This window comes from Delphinus delphis, chromosome 3 (assembly GCF_949987515.2).
Source record: "Delphinus delphis chromosome 3, mDelDel1.2, whole genome shotgun sequence".
In the NCBI taxonomy this organism is placed as follows: Eukaryota; Metazoa; Chordata; class Mammalia; order Artiodactyla; family Delphinidae; genus Delphinus; species Delphinus delphis.
Window position 1 is genome coordinate 160,495,877 of NC_082685.1, and position 25,734 is coordinate 160,521,610.

Below are 25,734 nucleotides of genomic sequence, written 5' to 3' on the forward strand. Positions count from 1 at the left end.
ATCTGCCCTCCTCCAAAGGAGGGTCTCCATTATTTACTCAACTCAAGAAACTGATCTGGAAACTGACAGCTCCACTTTTTTCCCTCTTTCAAGTATGGTATGAACAAGTAGAATGACTTCATTTGTTTCCTCCTCCGCTGCCCTCTGGAGAATTAATTGTCTCAAGAACTGCTGATCCTTCAGGAAGGCTGGTGGCTACCCATGAGAGCCTCCTGTTTACACATTGCCCTTGAATGCACTGTCAGCATGTTTCCAGGCTGAGGGCTGCTGCCAGTTTCCATGTCCTGGGAAGCAACTCATGTTGGCTTGGAACAAACAGCACATAAATCACAAGCAGAAGGCTTTCCCTTGTCTCCACTGGTTCCTGGATTTTGTCTGTTGAATCATGAATGCCATCTGGGCTGGCTTCTGTAACATAGCAGCTTTTTTCCTTCAATACTTCAGTTTCAGCTGCCCTGTAAAAAGTGTGGGACCCCCATCACCTGTGTGCTAGAATTCCATCTTCCCCGAAGAAAAACAAGACGTTGTACATTTGAGCCATTTCTAAATGGCCTCAGTGCACAGAGACAGACCTTAGCATTAGGGTGACAGAACTGACATAAATCGATCGTCTGCTTCTGATAATGTCGGCACTTACGGACGTTTCATTGACTCCCGACACTCCTGCACGATGGGTGTCGTTATTCTCGTGGTTCTGCCGGAGGAACAGAAATGGGGCCTGAGAGCGTTTATACTTCACACAGCTGGGGAAGTGAGGAAGTGAGGTTTGAATCCAGGGCCGCCCAATGCCACCACCCGCTCCTCACAGCAGTGTCTTCACCCGCTGGGGACCCACCTCGCTTACGGTCCTGGCATCACTGTTACGGTCATTAGAACAGACAAAGCCTGATTCCTCCTGTCCTAGCTAGTTAGGGAGTTGAACTTTGCCAAAAATGTAGGGTTCGGTGCTCTGTTTTAAATTTTCTTCCTCTTCATTCACCTAAGAAGTGAAACTCTCATTTTCATGGAAGAACCTGTGAGCCTTCCTATGAGAAGTATTAATTTAGTTTTCTTAAGTTAAACATCAAAATTGGGCTCTCCAGGCTGAACAGATTGAAAGTGAGTTGAGTTGGATGGAGGATACCGTAAAGCCATCGACCCGTGCACACCGTCAGCTTCCCTGGGGGGTGGCGTGGAGGCAGAGCGGTGGACGCTAAGTGCAGGGTCTCCAGAGAGCAGGGGTGGGGCTCAGAATCGCATTTTGAGACTCAAGAGTTGAGCTAGACTAGAAGGTTTGGTTTAGCTCAGTGAGAATTTGGTGGACCTGGGTTGAAATCTTGGCTTCTCAGGCAGTGATCGGGACCCCTTCCTCACCGGATTCACGTAAAACAAGACTCATCCCCCTGGTCTCAGGTGCACACCCTGGGTCCACTCAGCCTGCTCCCGGGATGCAGGGGAGCCCCTGCCCCTTCCTCCTGCTGTCACCCAGGGTGGAGTGACCTGTCAGTGGGGACCACACCCGAGATGGCTTGCTCTGCCACGTGGCAGACGGCAGGCAGTGGCTGGACACAGGCTCTGCGGATGCCCTGCTAACTGCCGGCTCTTCCTCTTGCAGGCCGTGGCAATTTTGACAGCCACATACCCCGTGGGTCACATGCCATATGGCTGGTTGACGGAAATCCGTGCTGTCTACCCTGCTTTTGACAAGGTGAGAACCCCGTGCGCCGTGGTTTCTGAAACACACTCTTTAAAATTAGCGTTTGATAGACAGGGATCGCCGTTGACGGGCGCAGTGATGTTTTTAATCTCACCTCGCTCTGCAAGATTAATGAGGCTTTGGGGCTGGCGGAGGAAACTCAGAAAATAACAGAGGCGAATTTACACTTGCCTTGATGCCGCTCCCATGATGCCTCTGCAAACCGATACTCACTTCAAGGTTATTCCTGTCAAGAAATTATTTGCAAAAGGGAAATTATACTCTCAAAAACTTTTAGTATATTGTATTTCATTTCTCTTTTGTTGTTTCTTAGTTAAACCGATACTTTATAGCAGATGTGAGGGTACAGGAAGTTCTGTGCTTAAGTTCATAAGCTTAAGGCTGTCTTGCAGGGTGCTGGGGTACACGCACACCGAAGTTGTCCATGCAGCGGCCATGGGTCCAGGCTGGTTGGGATGCAGCGCAGTTATTCCAGCTGGAAGCTTCTGGTGACGGCCACTGTGTCCTTCCACAGCTGTTGACACAGCCCAGGAAGGCACATAAGCCTTCAGACCTGTAACCTGAGGCCAGGTCAGGACTGACCTGCGTGCAGATCATTTGAGAAATGCCTATTTCATTAAAGCTTAATTATTTGAACCTGTAGACTTGTATCCTGAAACAAAGAAGTAGAAAAACAGACCCCCAGCAAGATAGTGTACAATGTTTTAAAATAAAAAATAGGAAAGAAGCACAGAACCTGCCACTGGTACTCTTAATAGCAACTGTTTGGCCTTGAATTTCTCTAGAACTAGCTCAGAGCCATTGCTGATATCATTTCATGTGATCCCATAAAGAGCCCTAGGAGGTGAGGAGAGGAAGCCTCTTCACCAGGGTCCCCAGCTGATTACGTGCCTCTATTCCCACACCTATAGTCAATCACCCACAAATAGCAACTCACCTCCAAGTGCTTCAGGGTTGGCCCCCACGCAGCCTAACGTGAGAGAGGGTAGGCTATTGCCCAGAACTCTTTACTGGGTGTGGAACTTCCCCAGTAAACTATAAGCTGGACCCTCTACTGATTGCCAACATTCATTCACAACATTAGGATGCAGAGCATTTCCGAAAAAATTCTTTTGATTCCTGCTTCCTAGGCCTTTGAGAGTGGACTTCCGAAGGCCTGAGTCATTTGCAGGAGAGAGCTGTGTTTGAGTGGGTTTCATCCACTCCATTGATAGAAATCAGTGTTTTCATGTCAAGGAACATGTGTATAGAAGTAAGTCCTCAGAAACCAAAATGGATATAAGTCATCTTGCTAAATGTCTAGCTCTTGGAATATAAGATTATATAATAAAACTCAGTAGCAGGTTCTAAAGTGTTAGAACCTCATAGCTGTGAGTGTCTCATCTGAAATTGTTTTCGGCTACATTGAAGTAGTAAAGCTTAACAATACAGCGCTATGCAGTTTCACTAAGAGCGTCCAAGATAAGCATTGTTTTATTCACCATCACAGAGGTTAGGCACTACACAAAAATTCTTTTTTTTTTTTTACATCTTTATTGGAGTATAATTGCTTTACAATGGTGTGTTAGTTTCTCCTTTATAACAAAGTGAATCAGTTACACATATACATATGTTCCCATCTCTCTTCCCTCTTGCGTCTCCCTCCCTCCCACCCTCCCTATCCCACCCCTCTAGGTGGTCACAAAGCACCGAGCTGATCTCTCTGTGCTACGCGCCTGCTTCCCACTAGCTATCTATTTTACATTTGGTAGTGTATATATGTCCATGCCACTCTCTCACTTTGTCACAGCTTACCCTTCCCCCTCCCCATATCCTCAAGTCCATTCTCTAGTAGGTCTGTGTCTTTATTCCTAAAAACAAAAAAATTCTTTTGAGGAGCGTACCTCTAGCCAGATGCTGGAGTTACTCAGAACCCTTTTGAAACCTCCCCCATTGTTGCCATGCATTCCACTGCGCTACTCCAAGCCATTCCCATGAATGCCGTCTATTCACCCGAATCTTAAGACACCTCTGTGTGGACTTCCAGAATCTGCTGCACTGACAGTTGAAATCCTTAGCCCCCTTGTGCGTTCCAGAATAAGAGATTTAAAATTTCTCGCATAACTGCTGCTGTTTCTAGCTAAACAGTGAGCTGGGAGAGTTTTCCACTCATCCAAATTCTCTCTAATGTTCAGTTATTATATGCAAAAGACTATGTTTCTGCGAAAGAGCAGATGGGGCAAACAAGGTGAGACACAGTTGCTAATCTAATGATATGTGGTAGTTTATTCCAACCGTACTTGCAGAAATATTTGCTATTTTAAAAATAAAAGCGCACCTGAAGGAGCTGGGGCCCGTGGCTGCCACCATGGGTGGCGTGTGCATTTGGAGGTTCCTAATTCTTCCCGGCCTGGCCTCCTTCTCGCCCAGGCCACCGGGGCACCACCCTCGCAGATCCCTGGGGGAGAGGAGATGGAGAGATATCCTACCTGCTGTGATTTGCACTGTGCACAGTCTGTTTTTCAGAAAAGCAGATGTGCTTTAGAGACCGGAGTTAAGAAAATGTCAACCCCTCCAGAGGTGGCATAAAGGAGAAGGGATTCGAGAGATTGCCTCAGCCTCTGAAGGGAAGCAAACATCAAAAGCTCTTTTGCAAGTGGGACCTGTAACACCTCTGCTTGTGTGTCTTTCATTGGGCTGGATATGGGAGCCAGGGGCTCGCCGTTTGTTCTTTTCTTTTTTTGAATTTTATTTTATTTATTTTTTTATACAGGAGGTTCTTATTAGTTTTTGTGAGTCGGCTCTGGGACTAGTTTTTGTGAGTCGGCTCTGGGATCCGTAAGGAGGCTGGCGTTGTTTTTCCTCTGCTGCCTTTCAAGGCTGAGGGCCGGACGCTTGTTTAGATTGGGTGATGGGCACGCCTAGCAGTGACCCTGGGATGGCCCCAGCAATCCCTTGGGCACGTGTCAGAGGACCTCTGGGCCGTCTGCATCATTTGCTTACATTTCAATCTAACAAAGCCTGTTTGAACATCTTCTCTACTCAAGAAAGGTGGTGCTAAGTTGCAGGAGCTAAAGAGATGGGTGAGGGACTTCCCTGGTGGTCCAGTGGTTAAGACTTCACCTTCCAGTGCAGGGGGTACGAGTTCAATCCCTGGTCGGGGAGCTAAGATCCCACACGCCTTGCTGCCAAAAAACCAAAACATAAAAAAAAGAAGCAATATTGTAACAGATTCAATAACGACTTTAAAAAAATGGTCCACATCAAAAAAAAGGTCTTTAAAAAATAAAATAAAATAAACAGATGGGTGAGACACACAGTCCTTTATCTTGGAGAGCAAACGCGCACCTCACAGGGCCTTGACACGTGCCCTCAAATACGGGCCCAGATGCCACGCCTGTCTGCAGAGCTCCAGGGCACTCAGGAACTGCAGGATGGGCTGGGGCTCTGGACTAGCTGGGTGGGCACCCAGCGCCCAGGAGAGGGGACTCATTCAGGAGACACTGCCAGGCGTTCAGTCCAGAACCCCCTCTGGTTAGCATTCATGTCCAGAAACATGACAGCTGTCTGAGAGAGACTCAGAGTGACAGCTGTCTGCCAAGCTGTCACTCGACATCTACACTTGAGACGCATCAGATACAACAGAAACGAGATGCTCTGTAAGGTGCACGTGTGGTCAGCCAAGGATAACGTGGAGCCTTTCCTTGCCCCCCTAGAATAACCCCAGCAATAAGCTGGTGAGCACGAGCAACGCAGTCACTGCAGCACACATCAAGAAGTTCACGTTCGTCTGCATGGCCTTGTCGCTGACGGTAAGGAGAGACCCGTCCCCGCCCCCACCTGTGTTTGGTTTTGGAAAGGGGGGTAATCGCCATTTTCAAGGGAGAGTTCCAGGAGCCCATAATACGATGTTGTGCTAGATTAGATAACAACCTCTTCGAGACATTTTCATCTCAAAATATGAGCGATCGTCGTTCGAGGAGGGCGTTGAGTCTAAGAATAGAGGGTCAGCTTCTGGCGTTTCTAAGGGCTTCTTACGTGCTGAAGAGAGGCAGCCTTTGCCTTTCATTTTTAATACTCTTACTAATAATTTCCAGCCCGTTTTTAAATACCCAGAGTCAACTCTATAACCATCTCTGTCCCTTTTCCAAATTTAGTTGGTGGTGTTTGTTTCGCTGGTAAAAGTGCCTTTCCGCATACGTTTACGCTGATATATCCTCCCCATTTATTTATCATTCAACACTTGCTTGTCAAGCACCTACTGGATCCCAAGTCCTGCCATCTTCAGGGATACTGGTGTGAACAAGTGTGGATAACGCCTCACTGTTGGCAGGGCCTGTCAGTGACTCTGCACAGCCTTAAATAAACAACACACATCCTTCCTTTGTCAACTCCCCTGGGTAATTCAAATGTAAGAGACATAACGTTCAAAAAAACAGGGAAAAGATTCCTACATGCTCTGTAATCCAAAGCACATGGTGTATAATTTAAGGTTGTTTATGACATTTATCAACAGTCGTAAGAAAATAACATTTATAATCAACTTCACCTCGTAGACTGTGCCTTTTGGGTTCTAAAGATGGAGATGAGAAGAGGATAAAGAGAAATAGGGGTCTTTTGAACTCAGTTCCTTGTTTGTTGTTGTGACTACCTGTGTCCTATTAAGTCCTGTAGCAGTTCTCCATTTTTATAGTACAATGTAAGAATGTAGCAGAAATGCCTGGGTGTGTGCAGCTCCATCATGAATGACTGATAAGGAGGACGGAAGGCAATAAGAGGTTTGGGGACGTGGTGATGACAGGAACACGCTGACCATGGTCCCTCTGGCCATTATCACAAGAACCACTTAGCTAGATAAGCCCTCATAGTGGTCCTTTGAAATCAAGCCCGACACATATTTTAAGCCTTTTATGGATTTTTTTTTTCAAAAACCCACAGCTTAATATTTGATCCATTGATCCAACACCTGAATAGATTGTATCAAGGGCAACACAAGTTATATAGCCCATCACCTAACACCTCTGACACTGAGTCATGACCTTGCATTCTCAGCTGTCCCGTCACTCCAGCCCAGCCCTTCCCTCCAGTCCTTCCCTCCTGAAACTGGGAAACTGCAAGGGGGGTGTCAGAAGCCTATTCCAGGCCACGTCCCCGGGGTGGGGGGGATCTCTGGTAGCATGCCTGCCTGAGTCAGGACAGGTTGCCCCCGGCAACCCTGCTCTCCTGGCTGCATTATTTCTCCCTGTGGTGGGCAAGTTTTTCCATAGTTCCCTAAAATATTAGCGAAACACTGCACAACCTTGAAACCGTTCAAAAGAGTATTTGGGGGAAAAACAGAGAAGATTTCTGTCCCAGGAACAGACCTCAGCTTTTGGAGACTGTGTTAAGTGACCGGGAGTTGAGAGCTCAGCTGGTTTCGGGTGCCAGGCTCTGTGACTGCAAACTCGTCCGTCGCCGAGAGCTGGGAGCTTCCAGTCGTTCCTCGCTCTGCTATCCAGAGTCCGGCCGGGTCTCCTCTCTCTGCATTTAAACCTCCTCCCGCAGCTGTGCCTGAGTCCAGTGGAGAACTTTACCAGACTGGGTTTAAGGATATTCCTTTCCTCCTTCAGTTCACGGGCAATAACCTGTACTTCTCAAACAGGAGCAACAAGTGTATTTTGAAATGATAACCAAGTAAGATCTAGAAAAATGCTTTGATTTCCCATGTAGAGGTTTTATTTACTTAATAAGTTCAATTAGTCTAATCCTACCATCTGTAACTAGAAGTTACAGATCTATCTCAGGGTAGATTTGTCACCGTAGAAACAGAGACTCAGAATCCTGTGTTGGAAAGGAACTTGAAGATGAACTGATCAAATCCCATGATTTTTTAGTAAAGGAAATGACTCAGAGAGGATAAGAGGATAAGTGACTTGCCCCAGGACAGACCAGTACAGACCGGCAGACCTCGCTTTATTGCACTTCGCAGATAATGCATTTTTTTTTTTTACCAGTTGAAGGTTTGTGGCAACCCTGAGTTGTCAGATGATGGTTAGCATCTTTTAGCAATGAAGTATTTTTAAATTAAGGCATGTACATTTGTTCTCTAGACATAACGCTATATTGTACACTTAAGAGACTACAGTATAGTGTAAACATAATTTTTATATGCACTGGGAAACCAAAAATTCATGTGACTCGCTTTGTTGCAACCTGCGCTTTATGGTGGTGGCCTGAAACTGAACCTGAAATAGCTCCAAGGTATACCTGTAAATAATAAAACTTAAGTTGTTTTCCTTGCTTTATCGTGATATTCACTTTACTGCAGTGCTCTGGACCCAAACCTGCAGTATCTCCGAGTTCTGCCTGTAACAACGCCAGCTGGAAGCCAGACTTCCCAGCTCATTCTCTGGGGCCCTTTCCTCTGTATTGTGCTGTTTCCAACAGGCAGGAACAGATATCTGGCCCTGAGGCTCTGGACTGAGGCACTTGCTGCATGCTTGAAGCGGTGGTTTCTCCAACACTAGAAACAGCAGTATCTGAGTTTGCAGCTTATGGTGTGTCTCACATACATGATCCTTATAACGATTCAATCCGTCGGTCCCACATCTTGGCTAGAGGAATTGCCATTAAAAGATACACAGAAAAAAATGTTAGGGCTTTTTCCCCCTAAATTCAGCGTTTCACTGTCACTGTAAAGCATACACCTTTTTACAGTATTTATTCCTTCTTCACATCTATGATTCCTTGGAGGCGCTGAACTTCCCTAGGCAGGGTCTGTGGCTTAGTCACCTCTTAATCCCAGGGCTTAGCATCCTGCCCGACACAGAAGGGGCACAGCAAGCAGAACACAAATACATGACTCAGCTAATACTTACCTGTGAGATAAGGATCAGAAAGGCACCGATGGCACCCGCCCCTCATGAGCAACAACCTCCTCATTTATACTCAGGTTATCCTATTTTGAAAGCTTTGAAGATGCCCTTTACTCCCAAGTCTATCTTCCCTTTTTTAATTTTGAGACTTCTCAGTGTCAGGAAATGAACATAGCAGAGCATTAAGATCAGCACGTCATGTATATTCCAGTGGGTGATACGGTGTACCAAGTACGAGCCTTCTGATGGTTCCACAGCTTTCTATGATCGCCTAGGATTAGAGCACTTTCCTGAGCTCTGATCCTTTGGGCATAAACAGCTCTCTCCCGGGGTCTTTGAGAAGAGCTGACCCCACAGATCCTGCAGACACTTAATGACCCAGTGATGCTACCTGCTTTTCAAACGAAAAGGTGTACTGTCTATAGCAAAAACTCATCTTGCAGTCAGAATGGGTTCACTCTTCAGGCCCTGACACTTTGGGTTCAACATCCTCCTTTGCCTGTGAAAGATACTTTCGACAGTTAGTAAGAGACTAATAGTTCAGAATGCTACAATGCATGTATGTGTTTATTCCCTACTATAGATTTTCCATTTAAATTTAGAGTATCTATCCAACTCTAAAAGTTGGTTCTTCCCTCATTTTCTTATCCAGGAGTCTGTCTGATCCAGTGGGCTTCAAGAAAAGCAGCAAATGCCTTCTGCCCAGTTGGAAGAGGAAGTGGATTTAGGAAGCGAGTAGAGTAGGAAAATAGAAGTATTTCTCAAGTAGCATCTTGCTTTCCTGCCTTCAGAGCTGCCTTTAGGAATGCTTAGTGAAGTGCTGGTTGATTTCTTTAGACCATCTGATGCGAATGAGGACAGGGGGAGCTTTAGTTGATCCAGAAGATTAGCTTCAACATGGTAGAACCGTCAGATAAAAATTAATCCCCTCAATAGCAACAAAGGAGTGGGCACGATGCAAACCAGGGTTAGCAAGGTGACTGCAGACTGACACGCCGCTGTTAGGGGCAAAGGAACACACAGTTCAAAAATACGTACAGTTTAAATCGATTTGGAAGAACAGCTTCAGATGGTGTGCTGCTTGGTGGGAGCTTGTGGTGTAGTGGCCACACAGAGGAGAAAGCATCACAGACCAGCCATCAGAGCTGCACAGGAGAAGGCAGGACCACAAAGAATAAGGCTGCAGACGGTGTTGGGGCCAGAAGCAAACAACCAGTTTTGCCCTGAACCTTCTGGTAGAGCCATGGTCTCCATCGCTTATGTGACTGACTATACAGCCCCGTGATAATTAGTGTGTCCTGAAAGGCTGCGTTTCTCTAGTAGACAGTCATGGTGATCACAGACAGAGGGTGGTGGCAACGAGCTTGTGATATAAGGAAGCAGGAACATCGTTCCTTCCTCTTGGGGAGAAGAACTGGTAATGCTAAACTTACAGAAACATGGCCCCTTGTAAACCCCTTGGGACTTACCATGATTCCCTCCTGGATTCCAGATTTGGGGGTAAGATAGTAACCGTGAACCAAGGTAGGATATGTCCTTTCAACAGCCTTTTTGGTGCAGAGGAGCATCCTCAAAAGGTAACAGACCTCCATATTCCGGGATGTTAGGCCAGTTTGCTGAAGCCAATGGGTGGGCTTGCTAAATTTACCAGACTTGCCAACTTACCCCAAACGTGTGTTTGTTTGTTTGTTTAATTTTTTTAATTTTAATTTTTTAATAATTTTCTAATTTTTTAATTTGTTTAAAGTTCGTAGCAAATCATATTAAATGGGTAGGTTTTAGCAGCTTTAGATGATTTTCGTTAATAACCAGTTTCCATTTTGACTTCACAATGGCATTTTTTAAACATTTGGTGTTTTCTTAAGCTCCCCACTGCTCTAGTTTGGGGGAGCTGTTGCCAAGAGAGGGGGCCCCTCTGGGGCCAGAGCGGTGGGGAAGAATCCTTGCAAAGCACAGGCTGGGCTGCTGCTGAGGCCTCCCCAACCCCCTTTTTACAAGATGGAAGTGGGAGTCCATCCAGATGGATGCTGGTAGGCGGAGCCAGCAGGGCAGCTTTGCGCACGGTCACACCGAGCACCCCCCGGATGCCGAACCCGGAGGGGCAGGAGGGCAAGTGCAAAGAGCAGGAGATGGGAGAGACAATGTCAGAGAGATGGAGGGTGCAGGTCAGAAGGAGAAGCGGAGAGAGACCATGGGTCGGGAAAGAAAGGAGAGGTGGAGAGTCAGAGGAAATGGAGCAGAATGACAGAGGTGGGTACAGTAGACAGTGGGGAGGAGGGAAGGCCCCAGAGACCCCTAGAGCCTTCACAGCCCCCCACGGCCCTGCCAATCCTTCCAAGACATATTGCTGTAAACTTCAGAAAACTTTAAAAGAGGCAGGTTTCTAAGAAACCAGTAACTGTGACAAATTGTTGGTTGGCCAAATAGGCTATTTTCGCAGGTTGATTTTGGGTGAACTGGACTGTTTCAGGATGGCAGGTGTGAAGAGGGATTCTTTTTTTTTTTAATGTTTATTTATTTATTTTCTTATTAGTCATCCATTTTATACACCTCACTGTATACATGTCAATCCCAATCTCCCAGTTCATCACACCACCACCCACACCCACCGCCGCTTCCCCCCCTTGGTGTCCATACGTTTTTTTCTCTACTTCTGTGTCTCAATTTCTACCCTACAAACCGGTTCATCTGTACCATTTTCTAGGTTCCACATAGATGCGGTAATATATGATATTTGTTTTCCTCTTTCTGACTCATTTCAATCTGTATGACAGTCTCTAGATGCATCCACGTCTCTACAAATGACCCAGTTTCATTCCTTTTTATGGCTGAGTAATATTCCATTGTATATTTGTACCACATCTTCTTTATCCATTCATCTGATGATGGGCATTTAGGTTGCTTCCATGTCCTGGCTATTGTAAATAGTGCTGCAGTGAACATTGGGGGTGCATGTGTCTTTTTGAATTATGGTTTTCTCTGGGTATATGCCCAGTAGTGGGATTGCTGGGTCATATGGTAGTTCTATGTTTAGTTCTTTAAGGAACCTCCATACTGTTCTCCATAGTCGCTGTATCAATTTACATTCCCACCAACACTGCAGGAGGGTTCCCTTTTCTCCACACCCTCTCCAGCATTTGTTGTTTGTAGATTTTTCTGATGATGCACATTCTAACTGGTGTGAGGTGATACCTCATTGTAGTTTTTATTTGCATTTCCCTAATAATTAGAAATGTTGAGCAGCTTTTCATGTGCTTCCTGGCCATCTGTATGTCTTCTTTGGAGAAATGTCTATTTAGGTCTTCTGCCCATTTTTGGATTGGGTTGGGTTTTTTTGATTGTTTGCAGTTTTTTGTTTGTTTGCGGTACATGGGCCTCTCACTGTTGTGGCCTCTCCTGCTGCGGAGCACAGGCTCTGGACGTGCAGGCTTAGTGGCCATGGCTCACGGGCCCAGCCGCTCCGTGCCATGTGGGATCTTCCCGGACCAGGGCATGAACCCGTGTCCTCTGCAATGGGAGGCAGACTCTCAACCACTGCGCCACCAGGGAAGCCCTGAGTTGTTTGTTTTTTAAAATTGAGCTGCATGAGCTGCTTATATATTTTGGAGATTAATTCTTTGTCCGTTGATTCGTTTGCAAATATTTTCTCCCATTCTGAGGGTTCTCCTTTCGTCTTGTTTATGGTTTCCTTTGCTGTGCAAAAGCTTTGAAGTTTCATTAGCTTCCATTTGTTTATTTTTGTTTTTATTTCCATTACGCTAGGAGGTGGATCAAAAAAGATCTTGCTGTGATTTATGTAAAAGAGTGTTCTTCCTATGTTTTCCTCTAAGAGTTTTATAGTGCCCGGTCTTACATTTAGGTCTGTCATCCATTTTGAGTTTATTTTTGTGTATGGTGTTAGGGAGTGTTCTAATTTCATTCTTTTACATGTAGCTGTCCAGTTTTCCCAGCACCACTTATTGAAGAGACTGTCTTTTCTCCATTGTATATCCTTGCCTCCTTTGTCATAGATTAGTTGACCATAGGTGTGTGGGTTTACCTCTGGGCTTTCTATCCTGTTCCATTGATATATAGTTCTGTTTTTGTGCCAGTACCATATTGTCTTGATTACTGTAGCTTTGCGGTATAGTCTGAAGTCAGGAAGTCTGATTCGTCCAGCTCTGTTTTTTCCCCTCAAGACTGCTTTGGCTATTTGGGGTCTTTTGCGTCTCCATACAAATTTTAAGATTTTTTGTTCTAGTTCTGTAAAAAATGCCATTGGTAATTTGATAGGGATTGCATTGACTCTATAGATTGCTTTGGGTAGTAGAGTCATTTTCACAATATTGGTTCTTCCAATCCAAGAACATGGTATATCTATCCGTCTGTTGGTATCATCTTTAATTTCTTTCATCAGTGTCTTATAGTTTTCTGCATACAGGTCTTTTGTCTCCCTAGGTAGGTTTATTCCTAGGTGTTTTATTCTTTCTGTTGCAATGGTAAATGGGGGTGTTTCCTTAATTTCTCTTTCAGATTTTTCATCATTAGTGTATAGGAATGCACGAGATTTCTGGGCATTAATTTTGTATCCTGCAACGTTACCAAATTCATTGATTAGCTCTAGTAGTTTTCTGGTGGCATCTTTAGGATTCTCTATGTATAGTATCATGTCATCTGCAGACAGTGACAGTTTTACTTCTTCTTTTCCAGTTTGGATTCCTTTTATTTCTTTTTCTTCTCTGATTGCCGAGGCTAGAACTTCCAAAACTATGTTGAATAATAGCGATGAGAGTGGACATCCTTGTCTTGTTCCTGATCTTAGAGGAAATGCTTGCAGTTTTTCACCATTGAGAATAATGTTTGCTATAGGTTTGTCATATATGGCCTTTATTATGTTGAGGTAGGTTCCCTCTATGCCCACTTTCTAGAGAGTTTTTATCATAAATGGGTGTTGAATTTTGTCAAAAGCTTTTTCTGCATCTATTGACATGATCATATGGTTTTTCTTCTTCAATTTGTTAATATGGTATATCACATTGACTGATTTGCATATATTGAAGAATCCTTGCATCACTGGGATAAATCCCACTTGATCGTGGTGTATGATTCTTTTAATGTGTTGTTGGATTCTGTTTGCTAGTATTTTGTTGAGGATTTTTGCATCTATATTCATCAGTGATTCATCAGTCTATAATTTTCTTTTTTTCTAGTATCTTTGTCTGGTTTTGGTATCAGTGTGATGGTGTCCTCATAGAATGAGTTTGGGAGTGTTCCATCCTGTGCAATTTTTTGGAAGAGTTTGAGAAGGATGGGTGTTATCTCTTCTCTAAATGTTTGATAGATTTCACCTGTGAAGCTGTCTGGTCCTGGACGTTTGTTTGTGGGAAGATTTTTAATCACAGTTTCAATTTCATTACTTGTGATTGGTCTGTTTGTATTTTCTATTTCTTCCTCATTCTTCATTCTTGGAAGATTATACCTGTCTAAGAATTTGTCCATTTCTTCCAGGTTGTCCATTTTATTGGCATAGAGTTGCTTGTAGTAGTCTCTCAGGATGCTTTGTATGTCTGCGGTGTCTGTCGTAACCTCTCCTTTTTCATTTCTAATTTTATTGATTTGAGTCCTCTCCCTCTTTTTCTTGATGAGTCTGGCTAATAGTGTGTCGATTTTGTTTATCTTCTCAAAGAACCAGCTTTTAGTTTTATTGATCTTTGCTATTGTTTTCTTTGTTTCTATTTCATTTATTTCTGCTCTGATCTTTATGATTTCTTTCCTTCTGCTAACTCTGGGTTTTGTTTGTTCTTCTTCCTCTAGTTCCTTAGGTGTAACGTTAGATTGTTTATTTGAGATTCTTCTTGTTTCTTGAGGTAGGATTGTATAGCTATAAACTTCCCTCTTAGAACTGCTTTTGCTGCCTCCCATAGGTTTTGGATCATCGTGTTTTCATTGTCCTTTGGCTCTAGGTTTTTTTTGATTTCCTCTTTGATTTCTTTAGTGATCTCTTGGATATTTAATAACGTATTGTTTAGCCTCCATGTGTTTGTGTTTTTTACGTTTTTTTCCCTGTAATTCATTTCTAATCTCATAGCATTGTGGTCAGAAAAGATGCTTGATATGATTTCAATTTTCTTAAATTTACCGAGGCTTGATTTGTGACCCAAGATGTGATCTATCCTGGAGAATGTTCTGTGCACACTTGAGAAGAAAGTGTAATCTGCTGTTTTCGGATGGATGTCCTATAAATATCAATTAAATCTATCTGGTCTATTGTGTCATTTAAAGCTTCTGTTTCCTTATTTATTTTCATTTTGGATGATCTGTCCATTGGTGTAAGTGAGGTGTTAAAGTCCCCCACTATTATTGTGTTACTGTCGATTTCCTCTTTTAGAGCTGTTAGCAGTTGCCTCATGTTTTGTGTTCCTCCTATGTTGGGTGCATATACATTTATAATTGTCATATTCTTCTTGGATTGATCCCTTGATCATTATGTAGAGGCCTTCCTTGTCTCTTGTAACATTCTTTATTTTAAAGTCTATTTTATCTGATATGAGTATTGCTACTCCAGCTTTCTTTTGATTTCCATTTGCATGGAATATCTTTTTCCATCCCCTCCCTTTCAGTCTGTATGTGTCCCTAGGTCTGAAGTGGGTCTCTTGTAGACAGCATATATATGGGTCTTGTTTTGGTATCCATTCAGCAAGCCTGTGTCTTTTGGTTGGAGCATTTAATCCATTCACGTTTAAGGTAATTATCGATATGTATGTTCCTAGGACCATTTTCTTAATTGTTTTAGGTTTGTTTTTGTAGGTCCTTTTCTTCTCTTGTGTTTCTCACTTAGAGAAGTTCCTTTAGCATTTGTTGTAGGGCTGGTTTGGTGGTGCTGAATTCTCTTAGCTTTTGCTTGTCTGTAAAGCTTTTGATTTCACCATCAAATCTGAATGAGACACTTGACAGGTAGAGTAATTTTGGTTGTAGGTTCTTCCCTTTCATCACTTTAAGTATATCATGCCACTCCCTTCTGGCTTGTAGAGTTTCTCCTGAGAAATCAGCTATTATCCTTATTGGAGTTCCCTTGTACGTTATTTGTCATTTTTCCCTTGCTGCTTTCAATAATTTTTCTTTGTCTTTAATTTTTGCCAATATGATTACTATGTGTCTTGGCATGTTTCTCCTTGGGTTTATCCTTTATGGGACTCGCTGGGCTTCCTGGACTTGGGTGGCTATTTCCCTTCCCATGTTAGGGAAGTTTTCGACTATAATCTCTTCAAATATTTTCTCAGGTCCTTTCTCTCTCCCTTCTTTTTCTGGGTCCCCTATAATGCGAATGTTGTTGCGTTTAATGTTGTCCCAGAGGTCTCTTAGGCTGTCTTCATTTCTTTTCATTCTTTTTTCTTTATTCTGTTCCACAGCAGTGAATTCCACGATTCTGTCTTCCAGGTCACTTATCCGTTCTTCTGCCTCACTTATTCTGCTATTGATTCCTTCTAGCGTAGTTTTCATTTCAGTTATTGTATTGTTCATCTCTGCTTGTTTGTTCTTTAATTCTTCTAGGTCTTTGTTAAACATTTCTTGCATCTTCTCGAGCTTTGCCTCCATTCTTTTTCTGAGGTCCTGGATCATCTTCACTATTATTATTCTGAATTCTTTTTCTGGAAGGTTGCCTATCTCCACTTCATATAGTTGTTTTTCTGGGGTTTTATCTTGTCCCTTCATCCGGTTCGTAACCCTCTGCCTTTTCATCTTGTCTGTCTGTGAACGTGGTTTTTATTCCACAGGCTGCAAGATTGTAGTTCTTCTTGCTTCTGCCATCTGTCGTCTGGTGGATGAGGCTATCTAAGAGGCTTGTGGACGTTGCCTGATGGGAGGGACTCGTGAAGAGTGATTCTTTATAGGCTGCTCCAGGGTGGGCTTCATGACCCCAGATTTGAACTATGCTGAGGTCATGGGACTGTGCCAGGGTCTCCAGGCTGTGTCTCACTGGCCTCCCTCAGCTTCAGCAAATGGAGGCTGCGTGGTGATGGCCCCAGCGGCAGCAGTGGCCGCGGTGTGTGTGTGTGTGTGTGTGTGTGTGTGTGTGCGCGCGTGCGTGTGCGTGTTGCCATCATTTAAGGTAGAGAGAGAAGGGAGACTTGCCATTCAACCACAGTGCTTCACACAATAGGATGCAAGGGTATTTGAGGCCAGTGGCTGTTACTACTTAAGGATCTATTTCTTTTAAAAAAAGAATTAAAATAGGTGTTTATCTGGATCCACCCTGAGACTTGCCTTTTGACGTCAATGTGTGGTAAAAAGGGGAAGTGCGACTCTGCACTTGACCCCGAATCTTCTATTCTGATGATTATGGGGTGAATTATGTCCACCCCAAATTCCTATATTGACATTCTAGCCCCAGTGCCTCAGAATGAGGCCTTATTTGGAAATAGGGTTCTGATGAGGTCCTGGTGGGTGAGTCAGGTGGACCCCTTATCCAGTCTTACTGGTGCTCTTAGAGGAGGGGGGGTGTGGACACAGACACGCACACGGGGGGTTGGGGGGCGGTACGTGGAGACTGGAGTGATGCTGCCGGAAGCCGGGAGGCCTGGAGCAGATTCTTCCCTGGCACCTTCAGAGGGAGCATGGCCCTGCCCACACCTTGATTTTGTTGTCACTCCAGGACGGTGAGACAATAAATGGTTAGGCTGCCCGGTTTGTGGTACTTTGTTACAGCAGCTCTAGCAAACTCATACACTGATGTTCCTGAAAGAACGGAGTCCTCTTGTCATTTAAGGCCACGTGGATTGATTGACCAGAACTAACTAATCAACTGATCTGCTTCCTTTTTAAATTCTCCACTTACCGTTTCCATAACACATTTGTATTCTTGTGTTTCCAGCTTCTCCAGGTGAGAATCTGAGTGTAGGATTTGCTTAGAAATATTGTTCGTGCAGGTCAGCACTGTCCCCAAATTTATGTGCTTAGCTATGTCCGTGCTGATGGGGCTTTTTTTTGAGGGGCGGTGGTTGTTGGCATCATAGCATCCAGTAGAAGTACCAGCGTTCTATTTAGGTTGTTTTGCTTTTTGGTTTTATTCTGCTTTCCATTAGCTGAACAATCCAATGCGTCTCACCCCGGCCCTGCAGAACCACCATCACGAGCACTGAAAAGCCGAAACATGTTCGCAATTTTCAAGGAACAAATTAAGTTGCTAGTATTTTATCCAGTTGTATTTATACCCCCAAATTGTCTCAAAACCTTGATCCCTTCTGCTGCTTCTTGCATCAACGGTAGTATCTGATTTGGCACAAAACCATAAAAATTACTTAGTTTCAGCGTCACCTGTCAGTACACACCTGTGTTCTATAAAGAACAGGTGCAGAGCCGCCACCTGAAGGGGTTTGGGAACCAGGGAGAAGACAACTGTGTTCTCCCCCAGCTCCTGCAGAAGAGTCTTGATTGGCCCGTGGGTCCTACACATTCCCCGTGCTGCCTGCCGGACCCCAGCCTCACATCGAGGATGTGGTTCACAGGCTCCACTCCGAGGTTTTTCTGGTGCAAAAGCAGATTTATCAGAGGGAGAAGGCAGTCAGGAATCATTCCACACAATAAAGCCCATGTAAAATATCTTAAAACTTTTTTTGTAAATTATCTCAGGAAACACTGAATAGACGTAGTGAAATCAGCACGTGAGGACATAAAATGCCGTTAGGTGCGCTAAGTGATCATTTTGTGTTTAGTGAAGCCAGAGAACATTGGACCCAGAAACAAGAGAGAAAACAATCAAGGATTATTCTGGTTACACAGATGTATTTCCCCCAAACATTAAGGTAACATAAATCAAACACTGGTACTTCTATTGGATGCTGTGATACCAACCACCCTCTACCCTCACCCCCTAAAAGCCCCATCAGCGAAGACATAATTAAGCACATAAATCCGGGGACAGTGCTGACCTGCATGAACAGTATTTCTAAGCAAACCCCACGTTCAGATTCTCACCTGGAGAAGCTGGAAATACAAGAACAGAGATGTCTTACGGAAACAGCAGGTGGAGAATTTAATATCTGCTTTACTTCTCCCAGCGCTTAGGTGTCTTCTGCACCTGTAGGCAGACTAAGAGAGTGAGCGGGGAAGTAACGTCAGTCTTAGCTAACTGATACATGGCCTTTACTGAAAATGTTCTTTATGTTATCTTAAAGCGTTTTACTGCATTTCCAGCTCTGGGCGGGAGTGCCCACTTGTTCAGGCAGTGAAGGAAACACGATTGAGTTGTGCCGTGAGATTATTTCCGGAGTCTTTTTGAACCTTCTGAGCCCAGGGCCAGCCTCAAAGAACCACCGTGTGACACTGAGAAAAAGCATGTGTGGCAAATAATAGTGCCCGGGAAACTTGCTCATCATTCGTCAGGTACCAGCCAGTTTTCAAAGGCCCGCCTTTAATCCGCCCTCAGAGATGGCTCTTAACCAATGTGGCTTGAGGAATGAATCGGCCCTTACCCGAACAAACAAAAACAAGAAGGTTGGGAGAGCCAGCCCCTGTGAACCAGAGATGGATTCAGATGCAGGGCTGGGCATGGTGCCAAGGGCCCTGGGCTCTCAGTGACACTTGCCTGCCCTCTTTGCGGATTTTGATTTAAAGGGGGTCGGTTGGGAAGAGTCAGAGAACCAAAGGCGAGGGAGTAGCTTAGGCTTGAATTCAGGACCACATAACACAGTGTTCATGGATGTGGGCCCGGAGGCCCCAGGGCCTGGGTTCAAACCCTGACGCTACCACTCACCAGCTGGGTGGTCTCTGAAAACTATAAGCCTGGGCTTCCCCAGCTGCCATGTGGGCATGAGAAGAATACCCACCTTATAAGACTTTGCAAAGGGGTCATAGCTTAGCATATAGCGCCTGGCACGCTGGAAGCAAAGAATGCCGGCTCTTTCCTCCTTGGTCCCCAGACACGTGGGATTCCGTGTAAGGAAAGGATGGCTGTATCTGTAAATAGGTGGCTACTGGTATTTTCGATGCCAGTGAATAATTTTATGATTTTTTCTAGTGATATCTATAATACCCTTCCAAATTTCTGTGGGATTTCTTTTCTTTTGGTGTTTAAAATAAATTCAGCTTCTTGATAGATTTATACATACCTTCTCTAGACAGACCCCACCCACACACGAGACATATATTGCGCGTTTTTCCCCCCGAGAACTTGGGAAAGTTCTTTGGATGTCCCATCACCCCTTCCTGTTTAAAGCCTCCAATCCCCGGTGCTGACAGTGTTCGTTCCAGCCTTTGTTCGTCTTGTTAATTCAGAAATGTCCGTTACCCACAAGCTTCAGTGAGCGCTGAAAGAGAGAAATTGATATGTTTAGTCCTCTGGCTTAGACATCTGATACATCAGTACACACCAACCAGATATTAGAAATGCCAGTGAGGAAAGATTTTCAAGCACGCTTGGATGCGTTGCCAGACTTGTCTAGAGCGTGGGCGATGGAACACTCTCAGTGGGACGGGTGATGCCTAGGGTTTCTCTGTTTACAGCACAGCTCCCCAGAGAAGGGGCACGTGCATATTTGTTCATGCAGTCATTCAACAAATGCTTGCGCCCCTGCTGCATACCAGGTCCCAGGGCTACCATGGTGAAACTAACACACGGAGTCTCTTTTCTAAGGGGGGGTTCATAACCTCACGGAGAAGACGGGCAATTAACATACACTATGGTGTTGGACGGTGCGTTAGTTTCCTGTGGCTCCCGTAACAAATGACCACAAACCTGACGGCTTAGAACATCAGAAATGTATTCCCTCCTAGTTCTGGAGGCCACAAGTCGAAATACAGTTCACTGGGCTGAAATCGAGGTGCTAGCGGGGCATACTCTCTCCAGTGGCTTTAGAAAAGAATCCACTCCTTGCCTCTTCCAGCTGCTGGTGGCGGCCGGCATTCCTTGGCCGAATCACGCCAATCTGTCTTCACATCGCCTTCTCCTCTGTGTGCCTCCCTTTTCTATAATAAGGACATTTGTGACGGTATTTAGGGCCCACCCAGACATTCCCAAGCAATCTTATCTCAAGATCCTTAATTTAATCACCTCCGTCCACCGTATAAAGGAATGAATACTCGTTCTGGGCATTAGGAAGGGATATCCCTCTGGGTGGCCGTAATGCAGCCTTCTGCAGGGAAACACAGCTGCTTGGCAGAAAAAAATGAAGTCAAAGGAAAGAGGAGGAGGGAGATGCTAATTTGGATTGAGGGGGCACATTTACAGTAAGCAGGATGTCCTCTGTGTGCTCGCGGCCGTGGAGGCAGGGACATCCCCCCCCCCCGCCCCCAGCCCCCAGCTGAGTGGTACCTCCATTCACTCGCCTGCACGACTTCAGCCATCCTTTGTGCTCAGTGTCTCCCTGTCCCCACTGCCAACTTCTCCCAAATCTCTCCTTCCTATCTACGTTTCAATATGCTCGTCTCCCAACTTTATTAAAACAAAAAAAAAAATAGAAAGAAAGCATAAAAATCATGGCTTTATCCAGCAGCCCCCCCACGTTTCTCCTCCCCTTGGCATCCAAGCTCCTTGAGAGAATTACGCAAAAGCACCTCAAGCCCACCCTTCCCGCTGCTGTTGGCCACATCTGTGCTCCCCACCTGTGCCATCTGCTGTTCCCACCGCAGCCCCCCGCCTCCTTCTTCAGGGGCGAAGGACCCCACTTCCTTCCTAGATCGTTCCTGTGGGCTGCGTTCTTGTCACCACTCCCTGTTGTCTCCCTAGAGAGCCTGCCCCGGTCCCTGCGGGCTCACGCGGCAGCTCCCCCGGGCGCCGTCCAGTTCTCACCTGCCGCGTTCGATGCTGCCGTTGTGTGCATCCTTTGCTCATTTCCCGTGGCTTCTGCGACCCTCTCCCCGGCCGCTTTTCCCTCTTCCTTTCTGAGTGTTCCCGCACAGGCTCCTTGGCGGAACGTCCCTCTTCCTCACTCTGAGTGAGCATCCCGCTCTGTCCATCTCCCTCCTAAGCCCTCTCTCTGGCGGTCGTGGCTTCAGGCGCCGTGTCTGGCTGGTTCCCAGATCGGCGTCTTTGACTCCCATCTCCCTCCTGAGCTTCAGGCGCAAACATCTAACTGCCTCCTGCCCAGAGATGCACTCTGGTTTCCCACGGGCGCTGACAGCTCCTCCTGTCCCAAAGAGGACTCAATGGTCTGCTCGTGGCCCTGGGCTTTTTCTCCTCTCTGTTCCCTATTTCAGTGACTAGCAAGGACTCCTGCCTGCTTGGTGTTGCCGGAGACAGAAGCCTGGGCTCATCCCCAGCTCGGCTTTCTTCCTCACCCTGACCTCCCCTCGGGGACAGAGCCGGGTCTTAGCCTCCCCCTGAATACCCCTCGGACCTCCCTCTCCTCCATTCCCCACATCGCATCCCTGTTTCTGCTTCTACAGCTCCCGCTCAGCGGGGACCACAGCCCCCAGTGGGGCTCTACACACGTCCCCTCCAAACCAGTCCTCATGGAGCGGCTGGTGTAGAGACCTTCCAGGGGCTCTCTGTGCGACAGAAACCCAAACCCTAAACGAGCAGTGCAAGGCGCATCTCAACGTCCTGCCCCCCGTTCCAGCCACGCAGAGCACTTAGAGCTGAGGGGCCGTTGTGTGTTCTCGCGGCCCAGGCCTCTGCTCACGTTGTCCCTTTGGCCTGAAACCCTCTCCCTGCCTCCTTGTTCAGCGTATGTGACTTGGACTGTCAGCCGGCTTCCCACCCCCTGAGGCCCCCGCTGTCCCCGTCATGCCCCAAGTCCCCCACCATGACTCAGCGCTCTGTAGCCAGCGGGTCTCCGTGAGCGCTGGCGTCATCTCTGCCGTGTTCGCCGTTGTAAATGCCCAGCATCTGGCACAGTGGCTGGCCCAGGACAGGTGCCCAGTAATTAGTTTCCGAGTGAATTCATGTATGAAGCCCATTGTCGTAATAACAAACTGATTGCTGCGGGAATCAGCAGGTCACTGTAGAATCAGAACTCTAGAAGTAACTAAGATCCGACTCCCTGAGAGGCGGGAAGGAGGCTGTGAAGACGGACTGCAGTGTCCACAGACGAAGGGCTGGTGAGGCGTCATCCTCATCTCTGCCCTTAGTGTCCGTCTAATCCCTCTTCCACGTGGCAGCCCTTCAAACAGCCAAAGCCCGTTTCCAGACCTTTTCAACAGGCTTGGCTTCCAGACCCTGTGGGGTTTAGGTTGTGCTCCTTGAAATTGTTCCAGCTTGTGAGTGTCCTCTGAGAATGTGGAACACAAACGCCAAATCAGGTCTGACCTCGGCTAATGGACTAGAATTGTCCAGTTTTGACTTTATAGTTTTTATTAATGCAGGCTAAGCCTACATGGGCTTTTTCATTTAGCCACATGGCACTGTTAGCCAACAGTGAGACCCCGTTGGCCGTATTCTCATGATAGTCGGGGGCTGGCCCCTTCTCGAATCCATCTTCGGGGGATTTGCCAACCTCGAGGTTCCTGGTATCTCCCCACTTCGTTGCTTTCTCAGCCATGCCGATGAGTGTTTTCACTTCAGATGGTGTTAGTGATCTGGGACTTGCACAGGCAAAATGCTTCACTCCCTCTTATCAGTTTCGGTCTTCAAATTCCTTTTAACGATGTTTGCCCATTTATTTTAAGATGACCCTCCTTCGTGGAAAAGGTAGACTCAAAGGTGGGGCTTGGAATGTACCCTCGACCCCTACTGGTTCTTTCCTCTTCCTCTTCTTACCTCGAGTGTATTTCTGTAGAGCCCTTTCTCTGGATCTCAGCGCCTGCACCCATTCAGCGTTACCTGGGCTTTTGCCTTCCTGTCCTTATTCATCCACGAGATGGTGAGCCCTTGAAGGTGGTAGTTCTTAGACTTTATCTAGGCTTACCTCCCGGGAACTGGGGAAGAGAGAGCCTGTGAGCCAGCAAATGAAGGCAGGGGGATGGCCGGTACCCCCTTCCCCAGCTGCCGTGTTCCCTCCCCCCGAGAGCAGCCTGGGGACCACCTGACGTCTTCAGGTGCCTTCTGTTCTCTTTTCTGCTTGTTGCAGGGGTTGGGGGAGAAATCTTCTCTTTTGAGAGGTTTCCAGCTCCTTTCAGAATCTCTGGTGTTATCAGATCTTACTTGCCTCTTTCCCGTAAATTTTGAAATCTCTTTTCTTTACTTCATTTTTTAAATTTCCCTGGTCATTGTGAACTTAACAAGAACGTGGTCACTCTCTCCCACGTGAGTGGCCATCTCCTCCTTGACGGTCACAGTTCCGTCCAATGAGGCTGTTCTTCGTCTTGGTCCCCAGCTTCCTGAGCTAATCCTTGTCTGGGGGGCTAGCTTGCAGGTGGCTGGAGAGGGACGGGGTGAGTGTGTGCTCTCCAGAAGCCAGGCACGGAATTGCAACACCCCCGGGTGCCTGTCCCATCTTGCCAAAGCCAGCGCGAAAGTACGTGTCATCCAAGGGGCGGAGGCCACCGTAAAATATAAGGTGATGATGTTTCGTATTTAAAACATTTTAGTCCTAAAGCGTCAGAACTTCAGGGCCTCACAGGGGCCCTCCCAGAGGGAAAGAAAGCAAAAAGCCTTTCCATCAGAGAAAGAAGCAGTCGAAAAAATCTGCACCATCAGCTGCTTTCTCTGTGACACACTGAAATAATCCCTTTCGGGGAAGTTCAGCTAATCTTAAAACACTTCTTCTGCGGCTCACACTAGGTATGTCCTCGGGAGGCACAAATCCCACAGATACAAACAGAGGGACTCCACTCTGCCCCTCCCCGCAGAACGGCCACCACCTCTGAAAAACAGCGAGGTCACTGACAGTGGGAGTATTTATAGCGCCCCTAATCCTGCCAGGTCAGCACTGGTCACCTGCTCCCCGCGAGGTCTGGGCAGCTTGGCTAAGGCACTGCCGGTAGAAAACACCAGAAAACGCCCTGCGCGCAGGTCACAGGCCTGGAGTCTCGTCCAGTCTTGCCTGTCACAGCCTCAGTTTCCCCCCAGTTAGAGGACTTTTTCATCATTTAAGGATCAGTTTTGCATCTTGCAGTTCAGGATGAGCTCCCCTACTTGCATTTCCGTGTATAATGGACAATCTCGAGTGCTCTGGTCGGCACACTGATTCTCCTCCGTTGCTGCTTCATGGGACAGCATATGTCAGCGTCCAACATATGTCAACATCCAACAAGCACATCAAGAATCCCTTTTTCTTCGTTGCGTCCCACCAGTCAGAGCTGCATCTCAGTAAAGCATTCAGCCCTGAGCCCTTCAGTCGTGTGCTGGACAGCGGCAAAATCTGAGCTGAGAAATAGCGAAACTCACCATCCCACAGGACCTCAGCCTGTGCTCAGAGTTAGAAGCTCAGCTCAGGAGGGTGACCCAGTCTCACTTCCTGTGGCTAAACTGACCCACGAGCTGTCCCTCAGCCATCAGGGTGGCGGACACCACCGGACTTGCGCTGAGCGTGGTACCACGCTGGCCCTGTGTCTCCCACAAGGACGGCCTGTTTGAGCCTTTGTTTCTGCTGGGCTGCCCTACCCCCGTGCCCCGAGACCGCCTTCTCATTGTTCGCATTATCCGGGAGAAGAAAAGGACCTCTTGTGCGTGGGGGAAGGAAAAGGACCAAGGATGCTGAATTTAAGACTTTATCATTTGGCGTCCCTCACGCTATCTGTGTACCGTGAACCATTGGGCCAGCTGGGCACATTTAGACTTCCCAGAGACATGGGGGGAGCAAGGCTTCTGAGTCCCCAAGGCCGGGGTTGAAATCCTGGCCCTGCCCTTTGCAAATGGGCTGACCTGGGGAAAGTCACACAGCCCCTCTGGGTCCTGCTGTCCTCAATAGAGGACCCAAAGCAAAGCCACGACCCTGGGACTGGGTTAAGGATTAAATGACATAGCCTATGGAAGGCCCTTGGCATATAGTAAATAATTGATAAGAGTTAGTTCCTTCCCACTGAGCCTCCGCCCCCCTTCACACTTCTCCCCAAAACTTCAGTCATGCAGCATTTGCGTTTTAAGTCATCATATATTGTAGATTTGAGGGTTCGATTGGTTTGTTCAGGGCAGATTAAAACAATTGAGACTGGTCCCCAACTCTCTACCTCATAACAGAGTGACAGTACAAATCCACAGGTGCGTTCCTTTTTTTAAGTTATTTTATTGAAGTATAGTTGATTTATAATGTTGTGTTGATTTCTACTCTATAGCAAAGTGATTCAGTTATACCTATATATACATTCTTTTTTATGTTCTTTTCCATTATGGTTTATCACAGGATATTG

At 46.3% G+C, this 25,734-nt stretch overlaps 1 protein-coding gene across 1 annotated transcript in view; it reads left to right on the forward strand.

The window, feature by feature from the left end:
• ANKH (ANKH inorganic pyrophosphate transport regulator) overlaps positions 1-25,734 on the forward strand; it is a 140,509-nt gene that overhangs the window by 99,085 nt on the left and 15,690 nt on the right. Inside the window, exons 7-8 of the mRNA XM_060009649.2 lie at positions 1,595-1,687; positions 5,392-5,487. Coding sequence (XP_059865632.1) covers positions 1,595-1,687; positions 5,392-5,487 — 189 coding nt within the window. The remainder of the gene's footprint in view (positions 1-1,594; positions 1,688-5,391; positions 5,488-25,734) is intronic.